General features: G+C 36.6%; 1 protein-coding gene across 1 annotated transcript in view; it reads right to left on the bottom strand.

The window, feature by feature from the left end:
• The window catches only part of Themis (thymocyte selection associated), a 201,515-nt gene that overhangs the window by 150,720 nt on the left and 27,308 nt on the right, over positions 1-23,487 (bottom strand). Inside the window, exon 2 of the mRNA XM_060373142.1 lies at positions 6,807-6,968. Coding sequence (XP_060229125.1) covers positions 6,807-6,968 — 162 coding nt within the window. The remainder of the gene's footprint in view (positions 1-6,806; positions 6,969-23,487) is intronic.

Below are 23,487 nucleotides of genomic sequence, written 5' to 3'. Positions count from 1 at the left end.
ATGAAGAAAAAGCATTTCACAAAATCCTTATCCACTGAGTACAAAACCAGTAGCACAAAGGTCAGCATGATAGAATACAAGAGTTCTTGTCAACACAATGGAGAGCTTGCTCATTAGATGGGAGGGAAGGCCAGCATGTCCTCCTTCACCTCGTTTTCAGCATTGCACTGGTCACCAATGGCAGGAGGCACAAACAAAAGTGTCATTGTTCACAGATGACACATTTGTTCATAAAGAAAATCTTAAGGAATCAAACAACAATAACAACAAATCCTAGATAGTATCATATAAAAGTGACCCCTGAAAAGGGGAGGGGGGCAATTATAGCAAACAGAAAAGGGCTATTTTTTAAGTACTTTTTTTTAAGCATATTCAAGCAGAAGCTGAAAATTAGAACATTCCATATGATGGGCTGACAAGATGGTTTTGGGATTAAAGGTGCCTGCCACCAAACCAGATCACCTGTGTTTGATCCTCAGTATCCACATGGTATAAAAGAGAATTAACTCTCAGAAGTTGTCCTCTGACCCCTACATGCTCATCTTGGCATTTGTGCAGCCTCCCAGTTAATTAAAACGTAGTGAAAATTAAGTACCTCTAAATGCAATAGTTATAACTACATCAAAATATGTATTACCTCTCTATGAAGAAGTGTATAAAATCTGATAAAAGCAAAACCGTCTAAACTAATACAGTAATAGTCAACATTTATGGCTTGAAAGTTTCACTACTATAATAAAAATTCAGTTCTCCTAAAATAGATCTGTAAATTAATTATAATTCCAGTCAAAATCCTGGAAAGTTATTTTATGATTATTAACATAAATTTATAGTTGATGTGGAGATGCAAAGTACCAGAGAATAGGTAATATTTTGAACAATAACAATTTCAGGAGTTACTACCTGACGTCAAGACTTATTATATAGTAACAACAGGGTAGAGAAGGTGATGTTAGTAAAAGAGTAAAGAGATTGACCAGTGTGACACAATGTATAGGGCAGCAATGATGCCGTAGACACATAAACAACTTAAAGCAATAAAAGAAACAATGCAGTAGAGCTATTCTTTGCAACAGATGGTGCTAGATGATTGTATGCGGGAAATGAATACAGGCACAGACCTTACACTCTTACAAATATTAACTGAAATTAAATAGCAGGAAACTACAAAACAGCAGACAGCAGCTTAAGAAACCATCGATGGCACTGGATTTGGAGGTGAACTTTAAGTTCAATCATAAAGCACAGCATAGAAGAGAAACAAACAGTAAGTTAGACTTTATTAAAAAGTTCTCCAGAAATGACACTATCAAGAGAATGAGGAGACAAGCCCCAGATTTAAGAGAAAATACTTGCAAATGCTAAGTGTGATAAAAGGCTGGTATCCAAAGTACACAAAGTGTTCATAATGTAAGAAAAATCCATAAAAAAATCTTTTTTTCTCTCTTGAGAACAATTTTATTTAATTACACAATTTTGTGTCTTAAATAACTTGTTTTGTCCTGGGACTTTTTAGATTTTTAATTACATTATACAATGAAGACATAAGAGTTGAATTGCTGAGTCATTAATTTTCAATTTACATAATTGATATCAACATTACAGTGTCTTAGAATTGTGCCCCTCTACTCAGCTGAAATGTGTGCTACAGTTCACTAAATAAAACCTTTTTTGCCATTTTTAATGATGTCCATAACAACATTATTTAAAGAAATATAAATGAATGCCTACAATTGTATCAAAAACTTGATACAAACTATTAGCATGTAACCTAGAAATACCCAATTCAAACCTCATCAAAGAAAGTTCATATTCCATCTGGGAACTGCAGATTAAAATAAGATATTGGTACAAGTTATATATGGTTTGCTGAACAAATTACCTCCCTTTGCCAGTTACCTCCCTTTTCTAACCCCTGCCCTTTCCTGTTTTTTTCTTTTTTTCCTAAATAGTTCACTTCTACTTTCATTTAACATATACATACACGATTTTAATAATGGATATGTTGTTGTGAACGATCAACTATGAACAAATGTCTTTAGCCCACTTCTATAATAATAGACTATATAATTTTCTATGTATATTTATAAAACAAATCTCACTATTTTAAAATTTTGAATTTTAGAAAGCAGGTCCTCTGATAATTAAATTAGAAATCAGCCACAAAAGGAAATTTGAAAAGTTAAGCAAATAAGACAAGATGTTTTAAAAGTACCTTTAGGGGGGATCTCATTGTTTGGTGTCTTTTCAAATGCATTTATTCAGTTTTTAAAATTTTCATTATAGACATCTTTCACCCCCTTGGTTTGGTTCAGTTACATTTTTTTTGAAGCTGGGATGAATGCAATAGAATTAAAAAGACTTTAAACAGTCAAGAAAACAATTCTGTGAATACACTTTAAATATAGAAAATAATCTTCAACAGCTACACAAATTAGAATATAGAACACATTAAAAAATCTCAAAAAAAATCTCAGGTCTAAAAATCCTGAAAAACTTACTAAATAAATGAGGCAATGTACAAATACTTTTCAGAAGAAACCTTCAAAATCCTTAGCCCTCCAAAACAATACAAAGTAAAACAGCACTAAAATTCCAACTTAACCAGAATGTTTATCGTCAAGAAAATAAATAACAACGAACACTGGCATGGAAATGTCAATTATTTCAGCCCTACAGAAATCAATATGGATATTCCTCAATAAGCTAAAAGTAAGACTAGCACATAACCCAAATATATCACTTCTAGGTGTAAACCCAGAGTCTATAAACCCACATACCCCAGAGGTGTTTGCATTTGTATGTTTATTGCTGCACTGTCCACAGTGGTCAAGTTAGGTAACCATCCTAAGTGTTCATCAACAGAAGACCTGATGAAGAAATTGTGCTGTGCATGCACAGTGTAGTTATAGTTAACCATAAAGAAGAATTAAAGTATGACATTTGCAGAAAGATAGACACAGCTCAAGACTATGACAATATCATGTTTTTATTATTCATTTATTTTCATACAGATATGTAAATGAAATATATAACATGTATGTAACCATGTATTTATGTAGAAGTAAGACTTGAGGAGTGACTGAGAACAAAGGGAGAGGCAAGTAAAGGAAATGGAGTGAATGTATTATAGCTATATGAAATGAAGCCTATCGGAATGCATAACGACATATGCCAATAAAAACTGTGTTAAAAGTACTACAGAAACAAGGAACAGAACAGGAGCCATCCACAGGGGACCTCTAAAAGATTCTACCCGTCGGGGTATCGAAGGAGATACTAAGACTCATAGCCAAACTTTGGGCAGAGTACAGGAAACCTTATGGAAGAAGAGGGGGATGAAAGACCTGGAGGGGACAGGAACTCTATAAGACCAACAGAACCAAAAAACCTGGGCCCAGGGGGCTGCTGCAGAGACTGATTCTGCAACCAAGGACCATGTGTGGAGATGACATACCCCTGCTCAGATGAAGCCCATAGGCTGTTCAATTTCCAAGAAGGTTCCCTAGTAAGGAAACCAGAGACTGTCTCTGATATGAATTCAGTGGTAGGCTCTTTGATCACTTCCCTCTGTCATGTGCAGCCTAGCCAGCCCATAGAGGAAGATAATGCAGCCAGCCCTGATGAGACCTGATAGGCTAGAGTCAGATAGAAAGGGAGGAGGACCTCCCCTAGCAGTGGACTAGGAAAGAGGCATAGGGGGAGAAGAGAAAGGATGGGTGGGACTGGGAGGAATGACGGAGGGGTCTACAGGCAGCATACAAAGTAAATGAATTGCAATAAAAGAATAAATACATAGATATATTCATACTGCAGAGCTTTTAAACGTCAAAATATAATTGGAGTTTAAATGAAAAGTTTCAGTGTAGAATAAGCATATGCTACTGTTATGGTTTTAAAAAATGACCTTGATTCTGATTTTTTTCTCCTAGTGATAAAAATGAAGAAACATTTATATAAGATCTTGGATTCTTTTTCGGAAGAAAACATTCCCCAATCATCATTAATAACTATATCCCTGTATTTTAACTCTAAACCTATAATAGACTCACTTGTAAAGATGTCTTTAAACCTTTTACTCAATTAATGAAAAATTATAATACTAATGAACATAAAGGAAGTTCCGAATAGAAATGACCTAAGTTAGAATTTAGCCAGAGGCCAAGTGTTTTCACTATAGTCCAATGAGACATTTTCTTCTATCTGAAGATTCTAAACATTTAAACTTCGTGAATGTTTATTCTGTACATCTTGTTCTAATCACTGAGAATTAGAGTGATAAATGATTTTGCTTCTGCTCTTAGATACCTTGTTATCTATTGCATCGTTCTAGTCTGACAAGCACAAAATAACTCCAATTACATGTAAAATACAATAAGTACAATAATTAAGGCTATAAAAACATACTGATTTAGGCTGGGTGTGAGAGCATATGCCTCTAATCCCAATATTTTGGAAGAAGGGGCAGATACTCTATGTGAGTTGGAGGCCCGGCTGGTCTACAGAGGAAGTTCCAAACCAGCTTAGGTTACATAGTAAAACCCTGTCTCATGAACACTAAACAGACACACACACACTCACACACACACACACACACACACACACTCACACATATACACATATTTACATATACAAATATGTATATATATGTGCATGTGTAGATATGTATGTATATGTGCATATATACTTTATATGGAGATATAGATTATATCTTATTTTACTACATAGGAATACTTGTTCTAAAGCAGTGGTTCTCAATCTCAGGGTCATGTTAGTATCACTTTGGGAGCTTTGAGAAATCTTCATGGCCAGACTTCACCCAAGTAAATCAGAATGTCTCATGCATCAGGACTTTCTTTCTAATCTCCCTAGATGAATGCACTGTGCAGCCAACCTTGAAACCCATTGTTATGAAAGACCAGGAAGAATATAAAAGAATAGGCAAGTTTGTTACTCAAAGGGTCAGAAAATTCGGGCACTTAAAATAATCTTCTTAACACAACTAATTTATTTTTACTCTCTAAACCTCAGGTCAATTATAACATTACCTGAAAAGCATTTTCTGACTCCCCCAATGATACCGATAAGAATCCTAATAACAATAACCGAAGTTCATCACTGTTTTATGGACATCACTGTATTCTAGATACCATAATAAGCATTTTAATAGGTTCCAATATTATCCTTCTCAAGATGCTGTGAGACAAGCAGTAACAGTGGTGTTTAAGGTCACATGTGGTGAAGATAACACAACTAAAGGGCGATGGAGTTGGAAGTACAACTGCCAAATCCATGTTCTGACATGACCTTCTGATCATATGTGGCTTCTTACATAGCACAGGTGTGCACCCATCATACTGTGAAGCATAGTATGCTGCCATACTTTTGTGAATTTCATTTGCTACTCACTTATTTACCCAATCAATAGGTTTTGAATTTATTCTCAATGTACTTGGTGCTAGAAATATGAAAAGTCTGGGAATTCATGGTACAGAATTCCAAATCTTGCCACTTCTTTTTATAAACAAAGTTTTCTTGAGCCACAACCATAGCCATTGTTTGACTGGTTTGTTACCTGTGGTGATCTTCATGTTACAAGATTGTTGTTGAGTAGTTAATTTTACTGTCTGGCTCTTTAGAGAAAGGTTGAAGCCCATAGTCTAGAGCACAAGATAATTAAATCACTAATGACTACCAAATGATATGCATGCTGTGGTACCTCACTGTAGGAACATTTAAGAGAAATGTGTGTGTGTGTGTTTGTGTGTGTATGTGTGTGTGTGTGTGTGTGTGTGTGTGTGTTGGTAGGATACAGGGCAACCAGTTCCTACAACGTGTAGAGTTGGAAAGCTTGGTAGAGTTACCTAGATAAAAAAGAGTGAGTAATCCGATCAGTAAGATGACATGGACAATGAGACAAGTTGCTTCAAAAAAAAGAGTAGGTATGTTTAAGTGATGCTAAATGGTTTATACAGCTTAAGAAAATGATGTTTTAATTCCTTTTTCATTTTCATCATTTTATTGGAGAGGAATATATGGGCAAGGTCTTGTTAATGTAGTCCAAGCTGGCCTTGAAGTCATGATCTTCCTAGAAGAACACCTCCATGCTCAGCTAACAGATTTCTTGACTCTCATTTGAACACCTAGAGATGCACGTAGCAAAACGCCCTCCTATCGATTGCCATTTTCAGTGTATTACTGCACAGTACAATGTCGAAGGTTAACAATGATGCACTGACACTTTTAAAACATAATAGATATGTTTTTACAATCTCCTCCATAAAGAAAAGCTAAATAATTGAGACTACAGAAAACTTTAGCATGATTTAAATATTATATATACAAGCATGTATGAAAATGTACATTACCTCATTAATGTCTGTTGCTATGTCCCATTTAATAAGAATCTAACTTTAAAGACGCACTAAACACTTGTTAATAGTCACTTATTTGTTGACTAAAGTGACCAATTCCTGAGTAAAAGAATGAAGAATGCATAGCATGGTTGTCTTTTGTAGATCTTGAAATAATTGACCTATAAGAATTTTATCTTCTTCAACCCACACAACTACATAGCCTATTTCAGGAAGCTAGCACTACTGAAGACTTGTGATCCCAGAACTCAGCAGTCTAGGCAGGACAATCTTGAGTTTAAGGTCAGTCAGTCTGGATAAATTGGTGAGAACCTGTCTCAAAACAAGACCAGCAGAAACAGCAAAAAAATGGAATGAAAACTGCCATTTTTGTTTATTTTCAGTTGTGTTGGTTACATATAAGTATTAAAAATATATTACAATAAACTATACCTGGAAAAGTCATGGGCAGTTCAAAAGGCTTCAGAGACTCAGAACCTTTGATATTACTCTCACAAATTTCGGCCATGATCTTCTTAATTTTAAGACCTGTGATTTTAATCACTTCTCCTGTTGACAAACAGCATTCATTGCCAAACATTTCATAAATAGACCCTGAAAAAAGAAAACAATCATTTTTAAAGGTTAAAGACTGAAGAACAAAATAGATATCAAAAATTTCATATAAAATGTTTCCACTCAATTCTTCCCTTAGCTACCTACTAAACAGGAATTAAACTTGACTATCTCAAAATGTACACCATGTACCAGGAAACATAATGGATTTTTATTTTATCCACTAGACAAAATATAAACAAAAATATTTTTATTTTAAATTGAATTTACAGTTTCCCTATCACTTTTAGCTCATTTATCCAAGGTCAAACCACAGTTACATCTCCCACTGCTAGGATTTATGGTTCATGTTTGCCAGGTCGCAGAATTAGCCCCATGTGAGTCAACAGCAATTTTAGTAAGTGCTGCAAACAAGGCTATGATGAAATTCAAGACCCAAAGACAGAGAGGTCTGTATACCAGGACTTCATAATTAACAGCTCCCTATTTAGTTTTCAGAGTTGATTCTCTTCATCATCATGAATTTAAGCCTTCTTGCCTGTTTCATCTGTTGGTTTTTGACAAGCTGGAGACAACACTCAATCCCTTTATGGCAATAGGTGGCAGACCAACCCAGCAAAACAGAGAAGCTTCACTTTGGTTTAGAGTTTCAACCTCCTTCTTGATAAACCTTTCATGGTAGATACTATTAATATTTTTTTCATTTATTTTCTTTCTGTGTCTCCTGATATAAAGAGTAGACAAAGAAACAATCAAACTATGAGCACCAAGAAAAATAAGACACCATAGTCCTGAACAGTCAGCCCTAGTCAGAAGAGAATAATTCAAGGCACCTTTTCTGGAATACAATGGCATCACAAATGAACGGCAACTTATAACTGGTGTAAGGAACATTACACAACTGCAAGGAATCAAATATGATAGTAATTCATCCCTCTCTTCACAAATGTCTCAAGGCTTCTTGACCACATTAAAGGTAAGCCTATTAGGACAAAATGTTAGCTTTGTCTGCTTTCTTAGTTTTTCTCATTTACAAAATAAATTCTCTATTTCCCTTTTTTTCTTTAGTGCCCTCACTGACTCTGGGCTGATATATAGCAAAATACTATAGCATTCATTGTTTTCATTAACATTTCTAAATATGTAATTTCACTTCCTCTGCTTATATCAGTGTCTCAAGAGGTAACATTTCCATGACACAATCAAAGAAATCAGAAGGGACTTGGCGTACATAGGGATAATTGACATAGAGGCACATCCACCCTTAAGCAGCTGTTGGTGTAATATTCTTGTAGAATGTATACACTTTACCCTTGTTCATCAAATGCTGATTTCTCTATGCCACTATCTGTTTTCAATCTGGATATTGCACTGTGATGTTTATTCTAAGCATCACCTGTCTCAAATTTGTGTAAACATGCCACCATTTGTTCTCTGTACTGTCAATAAAACAACCAGCCAATGCTGAGTAATGGAGATAATAGAGTGGGATATCCTGGTCTGGAGGGGAAGAGAAAGGAAGCAAGTGGGAGGAGTCAGGGAGGAGAGATTGGCAGGAGAGGACCTGGAACCATGAGGAGAGATGAACTGGACCTAAGTATGACTGCAAGTATAATGTGGGAAATCTGAATTAGGGGAAACTATGTGGGCTTGGAGGTTTAGGATGGAGTAACTATTGCCCAGCATTGTGCTCTAGGTTAATTAAGTATTAAATTCTAGTCTCTGTGTGGTGATTTGAGTATACAGCTGGTTTAGGGATAACCACTATTTAACTAAAATTTAAATCAATAATAAATATTAATATTCGACAACAAGCAACCTATGAAAATAGATGTTCATCACACAGACAGACTGAAACAGAAAAAGAGAGACACATGCACACACACAGAAAGAGACAGAGGCAGAAACAGAGAAATAATAGTGAATAATGACTTTTCTGGTTACAAACAAAATAGCAGTCACATGTTAAAGAGAAATTTTTGGTGTTAGCATTTGCATGATGCTCTTATCCTAATATTAACAAAAGAGCCACAGGACAGGGGAGATGCTAAGAGCCCAGGCGGAGGGGAAGAGTGGAAATTGAAGCTCAGTGTGTGAACACAACCATCCTGTGCAGAGAACGTCAGTCCTGAAGATTAGCATGTCTGGTCCTCAAGCTTTTAGGACCTGAGCCATAGCTTATTCTCCTAACCACATACATTCTTGTACCTTCATTAACCTGAACACATGGAGTTACAAGTCTCAAGTCCTTTGTGGATTAACTGATGTATAAAGTAAATAATTTAAAAAACCCGTGACAACATTTTTTGCAAGTGAATTCAGAACAGTTATTTGCTATGATAAATTGCATACTAACATTGTATACCATTATTACCATTATGTCATCCTGTATTTACCTCTTTATGAGTTTAGTTTTTATTATTCCCAATTCAAGTTTAAGGTTCACTGGGGCAAACTACATTACATTATGTTTTTGTATGATTACAACACATCCATGCCCCCGTCCACTCAGTCAGTAAACCTAATATGTTAGGCCTTGTGACTGTCAGTAGGTATCAGGGATAAAATATATAGGTTCCCCCCCCCCCCAAGAACCTGGGCCTGCAAAGAGTAGACAGGTAGGCAGAACACTGAAAAAGACCAGGAAGAAGTGATACTGTAAGAAACGCAGAGTGTTGTGAAGTCTAAGAGGCAACTCATTTCTATGGGGAAAAGATAAGAAGAAGGAATCCTGGGAGAGACAATAGCTGATGCAGCATTTAGAAGAAAGGTCACGTGATGCAAAGATGGGCAGAGAAAGCAGCATTAGAAACGTCCTAAGATGTGAAAGAAGCCTGACACATTCTAGAAACTTTAAATAGTTTCTTATCTTTAAACTCTAAAGTAAGAGAGGGGAAGTGTTTTGGTTTTCTTTTTAAGAAGGAATAGATGGAGGGAGTCAAAATTATACAACTTTTATAATTTATACAAAATTTACACTGAACAAAAACAATATTACGAAGTAACTTTAAAGTCAGGGAATCTACATTTCTAGCTATCAGGTTCTGGGAACAAATACCAATTCAATATGAGGTCATTTGTACTCTAGACATTAACTACCCAAACTCTGGTCCACCGTGTCACCCGGGAGCTTGTTAGAACCTCGGTCAGACTTGCTGAATCAGAACCTGCATTTTTAACAAGATCCCCAGATGATTAATAAGTACATTAAGATTTGTAAAGCATTGGTCTGGGCTGCAAATACAGACCAAAATGGCTTCTACTTTGAGATTGTTGTAAAACAAATTAGAGAGCAAGCTACCCTCGTTGGCTAACACTGAGGTGGGAAACAGGAAAAGGATCTGAAATACGTAAGTGTTAAGAAAAGATTTTTTTTCTTTATCATGTGAAATAAGACACAATTTAACTGAACACCATTTAGCCGAAAGTGTTGAGCTTAATTTCAGGTACAATGTGTGTCTATTCTTCAATATGATTTATAGCCAACTGACTGGCATGGAATGCCATCTTCTTTCAAAAGTTCAAAAGGACCCAAAAATTCAAAAGAAAAATTTGTGTGAGATTATATATCAGTTTGAAGGGGAGAGAAGCCAAAGAAATCTATGACAGTAAAATTATGAGTTTTAGCCACTGCATGAAAAGTTTCTAATATCTCCCTAAACATTTATTTCTCTCCTTGAAATTACAAAAGAAATTCACTTCTTTTATTAATATTAGGATAAGAACATCATGCAAATGCTAACATGCAGAAAATTTCCCTTAACATGTGACTACCATTTTGTTTCTAACAAAACAAGAAAGTTGCTATTGTATTCTGTCAGTCTGTCTATCTGTCTCTCTGTCTCTGTCTTTCTCTCTGTTTCTGTCTGTGTAATCTCTGTGTCTGTATTTCTGTCTCTCTCTGTGTGTATATATTGTTTCTCTCTTCTCTCTGTCTCTCTCTATTTTTCTTTCTGTTTCTCTCAGTGTGTGTCTGTGTCTCCATCTCTCTGTTTCTGTCTCTGTCTGTCTCTCTATCACTGTCTCTCTGCCTCTGCCTCTCTCTCTCTGTCTTTCTTTCTCTCTCTCTCTCTCTCTCTCTCTCTCTGTGTGTGTGTGTGTGTGTGTGTGTGTGTGTGTGTGTGTGTGTCTTTCTCTGCTTAAAAAAATCTATGGATGTCTTTTGTAGTCCAGGTTTGTCTTCAACTCATGCTTCTGCTGAAGAAGATCATAGACTTTGGATTTTCCTATGTCAAGCTTCCCAGATGTCTGGATTACATTGTGCCATATACCCAGTTTACATGGTGCTGGAGTTCCAAACAAGGGCTTTGTGCATGGAGGCAAACACTCTACCACTGAACCATATCCTCACCATTGCTGTACTTAAAAGATGGCTCAGGGATTGCCAAAATTAAGAAGTTATATCAGTGACAGGTAACAAGGGTATACAGCTACTTGTAGATTGCTAAAACAGGCCCATAACCATATTTTGTTCTTACCAATATAATACCTCCTAAAATATGCTTCTTCCTGGGTTTTAATTTAATGATGAATTTTAAAAATAGGCAACTCCCATATTCTGAGAATAAACATGTATGTGTGATTGCATTTAAGCTTTTGCTGAGGTGTGTGTCTGAAGTATGTTTGCTTATGTGTAGGCATACATATTCAGTAGTTTTCATCCCATTTTAATCAGGAGACATGTATTTTGAATATGCAAGCCTCGAATCTATTAAATCTTTACAGACTGATTCTTTCCAAGTCGGAGCATATGTATTCAGGATAATGCCAAACATCAGAGCGAACTGGAACAAAGCAGCCTGTTTTCAGTGATCAAACATTGGCCCTGAAGGCTGTAATGAAAGCGCCATGTGCCTTTGAAATCACCTTTTCTGTAGCGCTACTTTGCTCAATAAAAACGACACATTAATATCCTTTTATGAGTTCATCCCTGGCTTGACAATCCATAAAGCAATGCTGTGATCACATAGGAACAGCCGAAACAATTGATTCAATAGACTTTGTTTTTTGTTTTTTTTTTCTTCCATTTCTCCTCAAAGTTAAAAATGTGTGATAGTCAGGAAGGAGAAAGCCCGATTGTTTGGAGGTTCCCTTGTTTGTGCTGAAACATACCGTGCTGCAACTCATACTGTGCCCATCATTCCTTTACCTCTTCACTGGTCTGTCTGAGTTCAACCAACCCTAAAGATGCAGCTAACAATCATTCTCAGAGCCTTCTCTCCAACCTAAAGAAATGTTCCTTCCCTTGGGTGCTCTAGTACCCCTTTTGTACGTACTCTGATAGAACTTTGGGAATTACCATCAGAGCTGGAAGATATTTTTTTTTTATTATTGACATAGTGCATATTTGGGGATTTATTATCATTTCCTAAAAAGAACCTGTTAATTAAATGTACAAACCTTCCCATCCCCCACAGCCTTATACAGTTTTGTCCCACACTAGATCCCTAATGAGTGTTTTTTATTATTAACCTTTACTGTAAATAAATGACAATAAATTATTAAGACTATATCAGTGTCTTTCTATATCAGCATGTCCTCCACAAGGGTTGGTGTGAGTTTTTCTATTTTCTATTGGTGTATTTACTCTCAAAGAGACAATCATGTGCCTGATTGTCTGGCTGCCTTCTGAATACTCCAAGGAATGTAAGGGGCAACTGCTTCTTTGATGTGATCTCTACTTAGAGTTTTCTATGTTAGGTGAAGGTATTGAGCCTATGGCCTTAGGCACGCTGGGTAATCATTCCACAACTGGGCAACATAACCATCCCCCTTCTCACTTTTGGTTTTGACATAGGGGCTCACAAAGTTACCCAAACTGGTCTAAAACTAGCATCCTCAACCTCTTAAGTGGCTGGGATTACAGGAACGAACCACTGGCCTTAACTGTTACATTCCTTTCTACTTGGCATCTGTATGTGGTGGACTTTACAGTGGATCTCATGCAAAGATTTGTGGTAGACTGGGAGTTAAGAATTCTTACTTAAAAAATATGTTTGCTAGTATATGACAATGTATAAAGAACTATACCAATTGCCTATGGAACTATATCTTTGCTCCTTGTAAATATGTTGATGATTCTCTCCTCAAGCATACTATACGTTACTAGGAAGCAGCATCTTCATAAAGAAAGCCTCTAAGAGTGAAATTGTTATATTGGAATCACATCCCTAAACATTGTGGTTGATAGACATTAAAGATACCATTAGAAAGAGCTGTTCAGTTTTTCTATATAATTCACCACATGAATGGAGATTAAAGAGAACTATGATAGAAATAGACATTTGCATGCCCAGGCTTCTATAAAAATATGTTCTCATCCACTACAAGACCAAGACAAATTCTTTTCCACCATCTGAAGAACATACCTAAAAATAGATGAACATGCTGTTCAAATGCAGTGTTGAGATTGCCGGGTACATGAATGAGTAAGCCTGTTGCTTAATTAGCAGTAGAATAAGACCCTGGTTGTTAATAAGAACTGGTCTTTCAAGTTCATGCTTTTCTCACTCTAACATATTAGTCAAAATAGTAAGAGAGTATGATGGCTGCACTCAAAAGAATGAGAGGATGATCTTTACAGCCTTGAAGAACATGGCGTTCTTCTTATTAATTAAGAGTTAAGATATTATCCATAAAGTCAAACCTAGAGATGAGAGTGTGCAAGGCATTGCAGTACTTGTGGGTAAGGCTTTAAAAATCTGAATTTGGTACCCTGCTGAGGAAGCAGATGATGAGACTCATAGCCAAACTTTGTGCAAAGTGCAGGGAATTTTATGGAAGATGGAGAAAATAGAAAGACCAGTAGGAGACAGGTGCTCCACAAGGAGACCAATAGAGCCTAAAATTCTGGGCTCAGAGTGGCCTGCAGAAACTGATAAATCTAACCAACGACTATGCTTGGAGAAGACCTAGACCCCCTGCTCAGATGTAGCCCATGGACAACTCAGTCTCTGTGGAGGTTTCCTAGTAAGGGGAACAGGGGCTGTCTCTGACATGAACTCAGTTGCCTGCTCTTTGATCACCTTACTAGGCCACAGAGAAAGAGGATGCAGTCAGTCCTGATGAGACCTGATAGGCTAGAGTCAGACAGTAGAGGAGGAGGGTTTCCCTATCAGTGGACTGGGGAGGGAAATAGGGTAGGGGTAGAGGGAGAAAGGATGGGACTGGAAGGAGATGAGGAAGGGAGCTATAGCCTGGATACATAGTGAACAAACTGTAAATAATGATGATGATGATAATAATAATAATAATAATAAATCTGGGGCCAGGTGTGGTGGCATACACCTTTACTCTCAGCACTCAGGAGGCTTAGGCAGGCATATTTCTGAGTTGGAGGCCAGCCTGTTCTACATAGCAAGTTCCAGGTTAGTCAAGGCTACATACTTCAGATAATATTTCAAAGAAATTAAAATAAAATCTGAACAAATGAAAGCCCTTTCGGATTGGAAAAAAAAGCAGCTTTACAAAAAAAAAGAAGGAAAGAAAAAAGAAAGGTGGGGAAGGAAAGAAAGAAGGAGAAAGAAAGAAAGAAAGAAAGAAAGAAAGAAAGAAAGAAAGAAAGAAAGAAAGAGGGAGGGAGGGAGGGAGGGAGGGAGGGAGGGAAGGAAGGAAGGAAGGAAGGAAGAAAGAAAGAAAGAAAGAAAGAAAGAAAGAAAGAAAGAAAGAAAGAAAGAAAGAAAGAAAGAAAGAAAGAAAGAAAGAAGGAGAGAAAGAAGGAAAGAAAGAAAAGAGGAAAATAGATGTTACAATATATGTCTCTGACCCTTTCACCTGCTCTTGGGACTCCTCAGGTTGCCCTGACCAGCCTCCATATGAGGACTTCTTACCTTGTCTTATGGTACCTTGTTTTCTACTATTTGTGTATTGCCTCTTGGAGGCCTGCTCTTTTCTGAAGAGTAGTGGAGAAGTAATGGATCTGGGAGATTGGAGGGGGCAACAGTGCCAGGAGTGGAGGAAGGGGATACTGTTGGGATATATTATACGAGAAAAAAATCTATTTTCAACTTAAAAAAAAGAGAGAAAGCTGAATTTTCCAACTACACTAAGTGACACAATTTTAACTATAAGAGTTTTACTCACGAAGGAGGAATAATTCTGATTCTCAAATGACAAAGCCTATTCATGTAACATAATTTCTGATATTGTACTATAAGGTTCTGTACATGATCATTATTACTGATGTAATCTGTAAGATTTTTGTGTCAATAATTGCCAGAGCAAAAAAACTGAGGGGTGTGTCTGTTTGAAATGACTATTTCTTTTATGTAGCCCCAAAGTCTTTTCTAGTTTATAATAATGAGACAGATCCATAGTTCTTCATCTTCTGATATTAATCAATTATCCCTACAACTTACCAAATTTGAAGCAACAAAATGACATCACAAATAACAACAAAGTTTCTTAAGAGTTGGGCCATTGTTTGTTTGTTTTTGGTTTTTGGTTTTTGTTTTTAGTAAGGTTTTTGTTTTAAATACATGTTTTTACTCTTAAAAGCCTGCCTATGTTTTATAGCCTAGATGTTAAGTAAAGCTACTATGGACCTAAAGTCATAAAACTTCTCTAATTCCACTTAATGAATACGAATGTACTGGTTGTTTTGATTATCTAGGGCCTCAAATGTATTGTAAAGTGCACACATAAAAGTAAAGCTTTACATGTTATAGATTTCCCTAAAGTTATTATCATTGATAAAACACTTAATTAGTTATCATACTTGTAAATTATAGACTAGAAGTCAAGAGTAAAGTTTAAAAGAAAATTTGCAGGTATTTCAAAGGCCAGGTTCATAGAACTAAGTAATAGAAATTAGCATTTTGTGTGTATTCTTCCTCAATTTTTTTTTCATTCACTTTAAGTGTAATTTATCAAAATACCAGCACAGGGTACATTAGAATAATAAAATAAATGGGCTCTTCACCATATAGAAGTGTTTCATGAGTATTAAGTAGATCACAGGATCACAGCAAACCAGGATACATAGATAGTCTCAAGTAGTTCAAGGGTAAAAAGAAGTCACATACACAGAGAGTTTACTGTTGATATTAACTCGACTCCTTGGCTCTATTGGTAGAACCAGCAACCTGGGTGCTCTGACTATACACATTTCAATCAACTTGACACTGATAGTTCTAACTGCAAGTTATTACAGTAAGATTCTGATTCCTACATTACTCTCTTCTGATTTGAATTGGACGGTTGCTTGGACACAACTGACCTGGGATGTTATGAGTTTCTGTATCTACACAGCTATGAGCAGCTTAAATCCCTCGATGAATTTTGAGTTTTAGCTTAATAGTTTAGCCAGTATTCTCCATGAGCGAGATGACACATATCTGTAGAAAAGTCTTCCAGTTGTTCCTGCTATCACGATTCAACTATGACTCATTCCCAATGGACTCAGACATGACCTAATAATCATCTTTTACACTGAGAGCCTGGTGACCCTCCATGATTTAAAAAAGGCTTACCAATGATAATTTATCTTCACACAGTCTTGCTCTCTAGCTTAGCTTGTTTCCTTTAGCCCCCTTTGAATGTTATTTACTTCTAAAGATATTAATCCTTGAGCAAATTTGCTAGCAAACTCTATCAAAAGAAATAAAGCAAAAGAGTATATTCACCAATACTTCATTTATTCTAGGGCAGCTGTCTACGCTAAGGCACAAAACCCTACCTTGATATTTGTCACAGATTTATATAGCTTAAAGGTAGCTATAGGATGAAATTAAATCTAAAAATCTGTCAAATCTTTACATCTCAGTGTGAGCCTGGAACCCAAATACAATTTCATGTTAAAAATGTACTACTATGATTTACTCTACTGAGTAGGGCTGTTCAACCTATCTCTGAACATGTTCACTGAAGAAATTCCCTTTTTTTTAGGGATTGAAATAGATATTAAGGGTGACTTGTTTTATTTTTAAGCAATTCTCACTGCTGAAACAGCTTTTATTTTATTAAGATTCGTTTATAAAAAAAGTCATTTCTGTTTATATAAGACAGAGACAGCGAATCTTTTAGCCTTGTGGCAGTATAGAAAATGACAATTTTAACGCTTCTGTGTAGAGACTTTGAAACGTTTAAAGAAGGCTGTCACCCATCGTCTATTCCAAAAACGGAAGTTGTTGAACCCATTGGAGATTGTTCAGAGGCTTCACAGCTCTGAATGACACAATGTAGGAGGTTCATTTTGTAACTACTGGAACCACACCTTTTATGAATGTGAGGACTGTTTTGAAGTTGTGAGGTAGTATTCTGCCTTTGAGAAATATGTCTGCTTAAGTACTTAGAAAGAAAATTCAAAAGAAATATTAAGAATAGCCAGCCATTTCAAGTCAGCCATACTGGTGCTGCCATTTTGGGATGGTTATTCTTCATTGTCATCTCGGCAGATCTGGAATTGCCCACAAAACATACCCGAGAAGGGAAGATTATCCCCGAATGTGCCCTTGACTGTATGCATTGAGTGAGATTGGTCCCAGATGAATTTGTTTTTATAGCACTCATCACTGTTGCCGTATCTTCCCGTGGATTGCCCTCAAAATAAAGCTTTCCTCTCGAAAACTACTTCTTAACAGGCAGCAGTGGAAAAGGTAACTAATACACCAACAAGTAGCAAAAGAAAATCTTATAGTAAAAAAAAAAAAAAAAAAAAAAAAAAAAAGCCATGTAGTAAGCTAGGTAAATCATCAGCAGCCAACGTCTTCCTCTTCAGTCTGTGGGTCATGAGCCTTTTGGGAGGTGGAATGACTCTTTCATATCAGATATCCTGCATATGGGATATTTATTTTATGATTCATAACAGTAGCAAAGTTACAGTTGTAAACTATTAGCAAAATAATTCTGTGGCTGGGGGGTCACCACAACATGAGGAACTGTATTAAAGGCTAGAGTTAGGAAGGTTGAGAACCACTTCTCTACATACATTCCACTGTTAGGGTCAAAACATGAGGATCATTCGCTCAGGAAAGGTAACAGAAGCTTTTGTCGTTCTTTGGTTATAGGACTCAAAATTTTAGAATGTTGGAAAATAGTAATCTTGAAAAATAATTTTTATTGAAAGAAAAAAAAATTTTCTTGCCATTACTGAAATCTTCTTGTGTGACTCTAAGAGTAAAAACAGGATGATTATTACATGGTATATTTTAGCCCAAGATGGATGAAGTGTGGACATAAAGGGATTTCTTACACTGCTGAAAGGGAAATTGGAAAACAATTTCTCAATAGCAAAGAGAAAGAAAACCAAATACAACGTGCCAATTTTTAGTTTCAAAATCAGTTCTTTGGGTCACATCAGAAAACATAACATGTTTTGGAGATCAAAGCTTTTGCGTTACAAGGCATTTCCTACCGTGAAAGGTAAAACCTAGGTCATGAGAAAGAAAGAAGTTATCTTTGCTGGTCAGTTGAGAAGAGAACAAAAGATTCGGCTCTGGGAGAGCTTGAGGCTCAGTGCTGAGTACAGGACGTCTGTTTTAACATCTCACTTGCTCTCTCACTTACAGAGATAAAATTCCCCATGCACTATTTTATGTGTATGTTAGAGTGATATTTTTAAATTTATGAAAAATAGTGCTTCATTGGTTCAAACATTAGTTACGGAACTTTTGGGTTTGTCATTCACAGCAGGCTCACAGAAAGGCGATGACAAGCAGCCGCCACAAAGCTGCCTGTCGTTGGACACGTGCAGCATCGAAAAGCTTGGCAGGTACTGTAAGTTTTATTACTCTTTTTTTTCTTCTTCTTAAATTTTGATTTACCTTCTTTTATATGTTGGTTCTCTGAAGTTTTTTGTTTGTTTTGTCTTAACACAAAGAAGAGATGATTAAGGGTCTAACATGCCCTCAAGTCAATCAACATTTAGCCGAGTGTGGAGACACACACCTGTAATTCCAGTACAGAGGTCACTGAGGAAAGACAGTCACAAGACTGAGACAAAAACGACTAAAATAGAGAGCAGGAACTTGTTTAAGAGACAGACAAAGCAACACACACACACACACACACACTACATACTTATATATTATGTCAGTTTATAAGGTCCAATGTTCATTACCGACTTATGTTTTTATAGTTTCATTTCATGAAATTTTGCAGTGATTAAATCTAGAATAAATGAGTTGGCATCATTGCTTAATAATTTAATTTTAATTTTGAAAATCTAATTTTTTTCTTGTAAGCATTTTTCTCATCAGATCAAAACAACAAACAGAATGTCTATATCTTTGGAAGAGTGCTAACTCTTTTTAAACTTGATAATCAGATTAACTAGAAATCTAATGCATTTTTATGAGACAAGGTCTCACTCTTGTGTTCAGGCTACCCTTTCTTTCTTTTTTTTATTTTTTTTTTTTTTTGCCACAGCATTAAAGTAATTAGGATTAAAGGCCTGAGCCACAACAACCAGCTGAAAAACATATATCAAAAATTTAAATTATACACTAAATGTTAAATTGTACTTTCATTAAAAAAAACTCTCTACATATTCTATCAAAAATTTTTAAACAATGAGGAAAACATCAAATTGAGCTGATAGGTAGAATATGTAGGAAGTATCAACATTTACTCTTATTAATGTTCTTTCTATCAAGGAAGACCTAATACCTTCTAATTCAAAATATAAAATCAGATACAATATAGATGCTAGATAGATAGATAGATAAAAACAAGAACAAAGGATCTATTTTCTTTTTAAAAATCTCACATTGTTGGAAGGTAAAAAATGCACAAAGATACAAGAAAAATCAAAGTAGAAAACACAGGGAAACATTAATATGTGGGTGGGGAGGGCAACTGATGCAGAAGCGGGAGAAGGAAGGCGAGATAAGCAACACTAACTCAGTGCTGAGTACAGGACGTCTGTTTTAACATCTCACTTGCTCTCTCACTTACAGAGATAAAATTCCCCATGCACTATTTTATGTGTATGTTAGAGTGATATTTTTAAATTTATGAAAAATAGTGCTTCATTGGTTCAAACATTAGTTACGGAACTTTTGGGTTTGTCATTCACAGCAGGCTCACAGAAAGAGTTAAAAAGAGTTAGCACTCTTCCAAAGATATAGACATTCTGTTTGTTGTTTTGATCTGATGAGAAAAATGCTTACAAGAAAAAAATTAGATTTTCAAAATTAAAATTAAATTATTAAGCAATGATGCCAACTCGTTTATTCTAGATTTAATCACTGCAAAATTTCATGAAATGAAACTATAAAAACATAAGTCGGTAATGAACATTGGACCTTATAAACTGACATAATATATAGGTATGTAGTGTGTGTGTGTGTGTGTGTGTGTGTTGCTTTGTCTGTCTCTTAAACAAGTTCCTGCTCTCTATTTTAGTCGTTTTGTCTCACTATTGTTAGTGTTAGCAATATAATTTCTGAGTTTGAAAATGCCATAGGAGAGCAGATGACTTCATAATCTCACTTAAAACATATGCCAATCCATGTGTGAACACATCTTTATTGTTCTTTATGGAAAGAAATTTGGGGGTTGAAGAGATGGTGCAATGATTAAGAGCAATGGCTACTCTTACAGAAGACTCGGGTTTAATTCCAGGAACCCACATGGTGGCTCACAAAAATCTATAACTTTGGTTTCAGAGAATCTGACACCTTCTGGCTTTTGTAAACACCAGAGCACACAGGTGAGGCACAGACATACATGCAGGCAAACCACCCATATTCATAAAAACACAATAAAATAATTTTAAGATAAAAGCCAGAAGTTTATATAAAGAAAATTAAATAGCAACTGGCTCTCTGGTCCCATTAAAGAATTAAAACTTTGTAATATATACTGGCTATAAACACATACACACACATTTAATAGAGTTAAACTACTCAGCAGACTAACGAACTGCAGCAGGAAGAAGGATAACCCTCCCTTCAAGTTGTTGGTTGGCCAGGGGAAGCTAGGAGGCTTCAAAAACAGTATAGATTTTTGCCATTGTCCTTGGTTGCCTCCTAAAACTTGAGAGTGAGACCCTGTTGATTAAGAAATCACACAATGTAAGTACAGAGATTGAAGGAACTGAGCAGGAACTGATCTGAAAGCTGCCTCCCTTAGAAATGTATCTCACAGTTTCAGAAAGTACCATACAAGCTGCCTAAGAAGAGACATCAGTAATCTGATTGTGTGTGCATATATTTGTGTCCTTGGTCACCAGGGAGTGGAATTGCTTATAAAGCACTAGGTGTGGCTGTGTTGGAGAAGGTATGTCTCTGGGAATGGTCTTTGAGGTTAAAAGCCCACACTAGACCCAGTTGCCCCCTATCTATCTATCTATCTATCTATCTATCTATCTATCTATCTATCTATCTATCTATCCATTTCTCTCTTTTCCTTCCTTCCTTTCTTTAACTCTTTCTCCTTGATGATCAGGATGTAAAGGTCCTAGCTCCTACTCCAACACCACACCTGTTTGCTTCTTTCCATGATGATCATGGGCTAACCCTCTAAATCTTTAAACAAGCTGCCACTAAATGCTTTCTTTTCTAAGAGTTAACCTTGGTCACGGTGTCTCTTCACAACCTAATAACTAAGACACTTGCATAGTTGTAAAGCCGATAAAGCACAACAGTAACAGGCCTGGCAAGACATCCCCCACGGTACAATAGTGGTACTTTTACCTTGGAGGTAACCGATAGCTGTCTGGTTGGAGGTGAGACCCACGAAGCTGGAAGAATCATGTGTAATGCTGTAAACCTAGCTTACTGTCTGTGACTAGAGAGGTCAAAGACTCTAGAAGAGAATGTGCTCTTGCTGTTTTCCTAAGCCAATATAATTTCTAACTATATTATAAATACTTATCATTATATCCATAGATAATTAAAGGTCTCAATTCATCAAACATGCTTCTTTGTACAGCAAATGGAAACTATGACAGATCTACACTTGTTCAAAATACAGAAAACAAGTGATTGTGATATATCTATCCTCAGCTGGTACTTCTATACTGTAACCTCTACACTTAAGGCTCAGAGAACATTGAGGAAGAAGAATCAGAAAGATGATATGATCCAGACAACTAGCTAATATACCTGCTAGTTATATCTGCTAATAGTGTCTTACAGACAAGACAGGGAAGTTACCCCCCATCAGATCTCAACACTATGGTTCCCTAAACAAGACCTTTATAATAACAACACTGGTGAACATGCCATTGTTGATAGGGAAAATTCCACAAGGCCCAAGCCCTAGATGGACACCTAAAGAGAACCAATTGCTGCTGAGAGAGAGAGATTCAGTGTTCCCCAAAAAAGAGCTCCTTGATATGTTATTGCATCCCAAATGGTCATCCCTAAACAGGTACATTGGAGCAACACTAAATAGACTCATTGGAACTGTTAAAGCTCTGAGGGGAAAGGTTTCCCTTGCAGCTCTGAAGGGAAAGGCATCCTGGCACTCGGGAGCCATGGAATAATACAAAAGCACACACTGCTCAACAACCCTCACACAAGATATTTATTTAAAAGATGTAAGAGGATGCCTGTCTCTGCTTAGACAAGAAGCAGCAAAGAACTGAGAAGGAGGCAGGATTTATATAGGGTTTGGGGGGGGGAAGCTTTCCAGGGTGGCCTGGCATTGGTGTGATTTTGTGGCCTGGTCATAGGGCAAGCTCAGGGATTGGTTGAGATTCTGTGTTCTGATCTTGGTCTTTTTTCTTTTCTTTTTTCTGTAGGGCAGTGTTGGTCACCTGCACTTTGAGGGGCTTACTCTCAGTAAGTCGTGTATGTGTGTGCGAGTGTGTTAGTTAGTGTGGGTAAATTAAAAAACAAAAGTAGAAAACATTAATTACAGATAGAAAGAGCTTTAGCTGCAGTTAAGGTTTTGCTTTTTCTTTTTATCTTTGATGTAGCTGTTAGTATCCAAGGTTGGGGGTGGGGGAGAATAGTTTTCTGTATAGAAAGTGAGATATGAACACTCCTTTCTGATAATTACGTTTTTCTTCTAGAGAAGCTTTTCTTTTTAGCTGAATACTGAGATGACGACATAAACTCCAATTTGTCTCCATTTTAGGACCAGGCCATAAGTCATCAGTCCCAGGAACTAGGCCATAAGTCACCAGTCCCCGGGACTAGGCCATAGGTCACCAGTTCCAGAAATTGACCATAAATTCCAGGAACAGGACCATAAAATTCCCTACCCAAGAAACAGCCTGGAGATAACTGCGAGGATGGGAAAACATCTCAGGATGGGGCATCTGTGCTGGGCAGCTTTATCTTACCCTGTAGTTAATCATTCATGGCACAGGAATGCTGCCCACAGACCACCTGGATGCAAGCCAATCAGGAATAGACCCTGTAACTTCCCCGGCACCTACTAATGAGGTTTTAGATTATCTAACCCTTGCTAGAATTTCCCCAGTTTCCTCTAAAAAGGCCTGGGTGCCTTTGTCTAGTGTGGCCATTTTGTAAAATAGTTTTACTCTTGCATGCAAGTTTTCTTGAAATAAAACACTCTTGCCAATTGCATATGTGAGTGATGGTATCTGTGTGGTGATTTGGGATGTAACAACACACATTGTTATTCTTGATAAAACTATGAGCCA

This window comes from Meriones unguiculatus, chromosome 20 (genome assembly GCF_030254825.1).
Source record: "Meriones unguiculatus strain TT.TT164.6M chromosome 20, Bangor_MerUng_6.1, whole genome shotgun sequence".
Classification (NCBI taxonomy): Eukaryota; Metazoa; Chordata; class Mammalia; order Rodentia; family Muridae; genus Meriones; species Meriones unguiculatus.
Note: the sequence above shows the minus strand (reverse complement) of the source record. Positions and strands in the feature narration are given on the sequence as shown.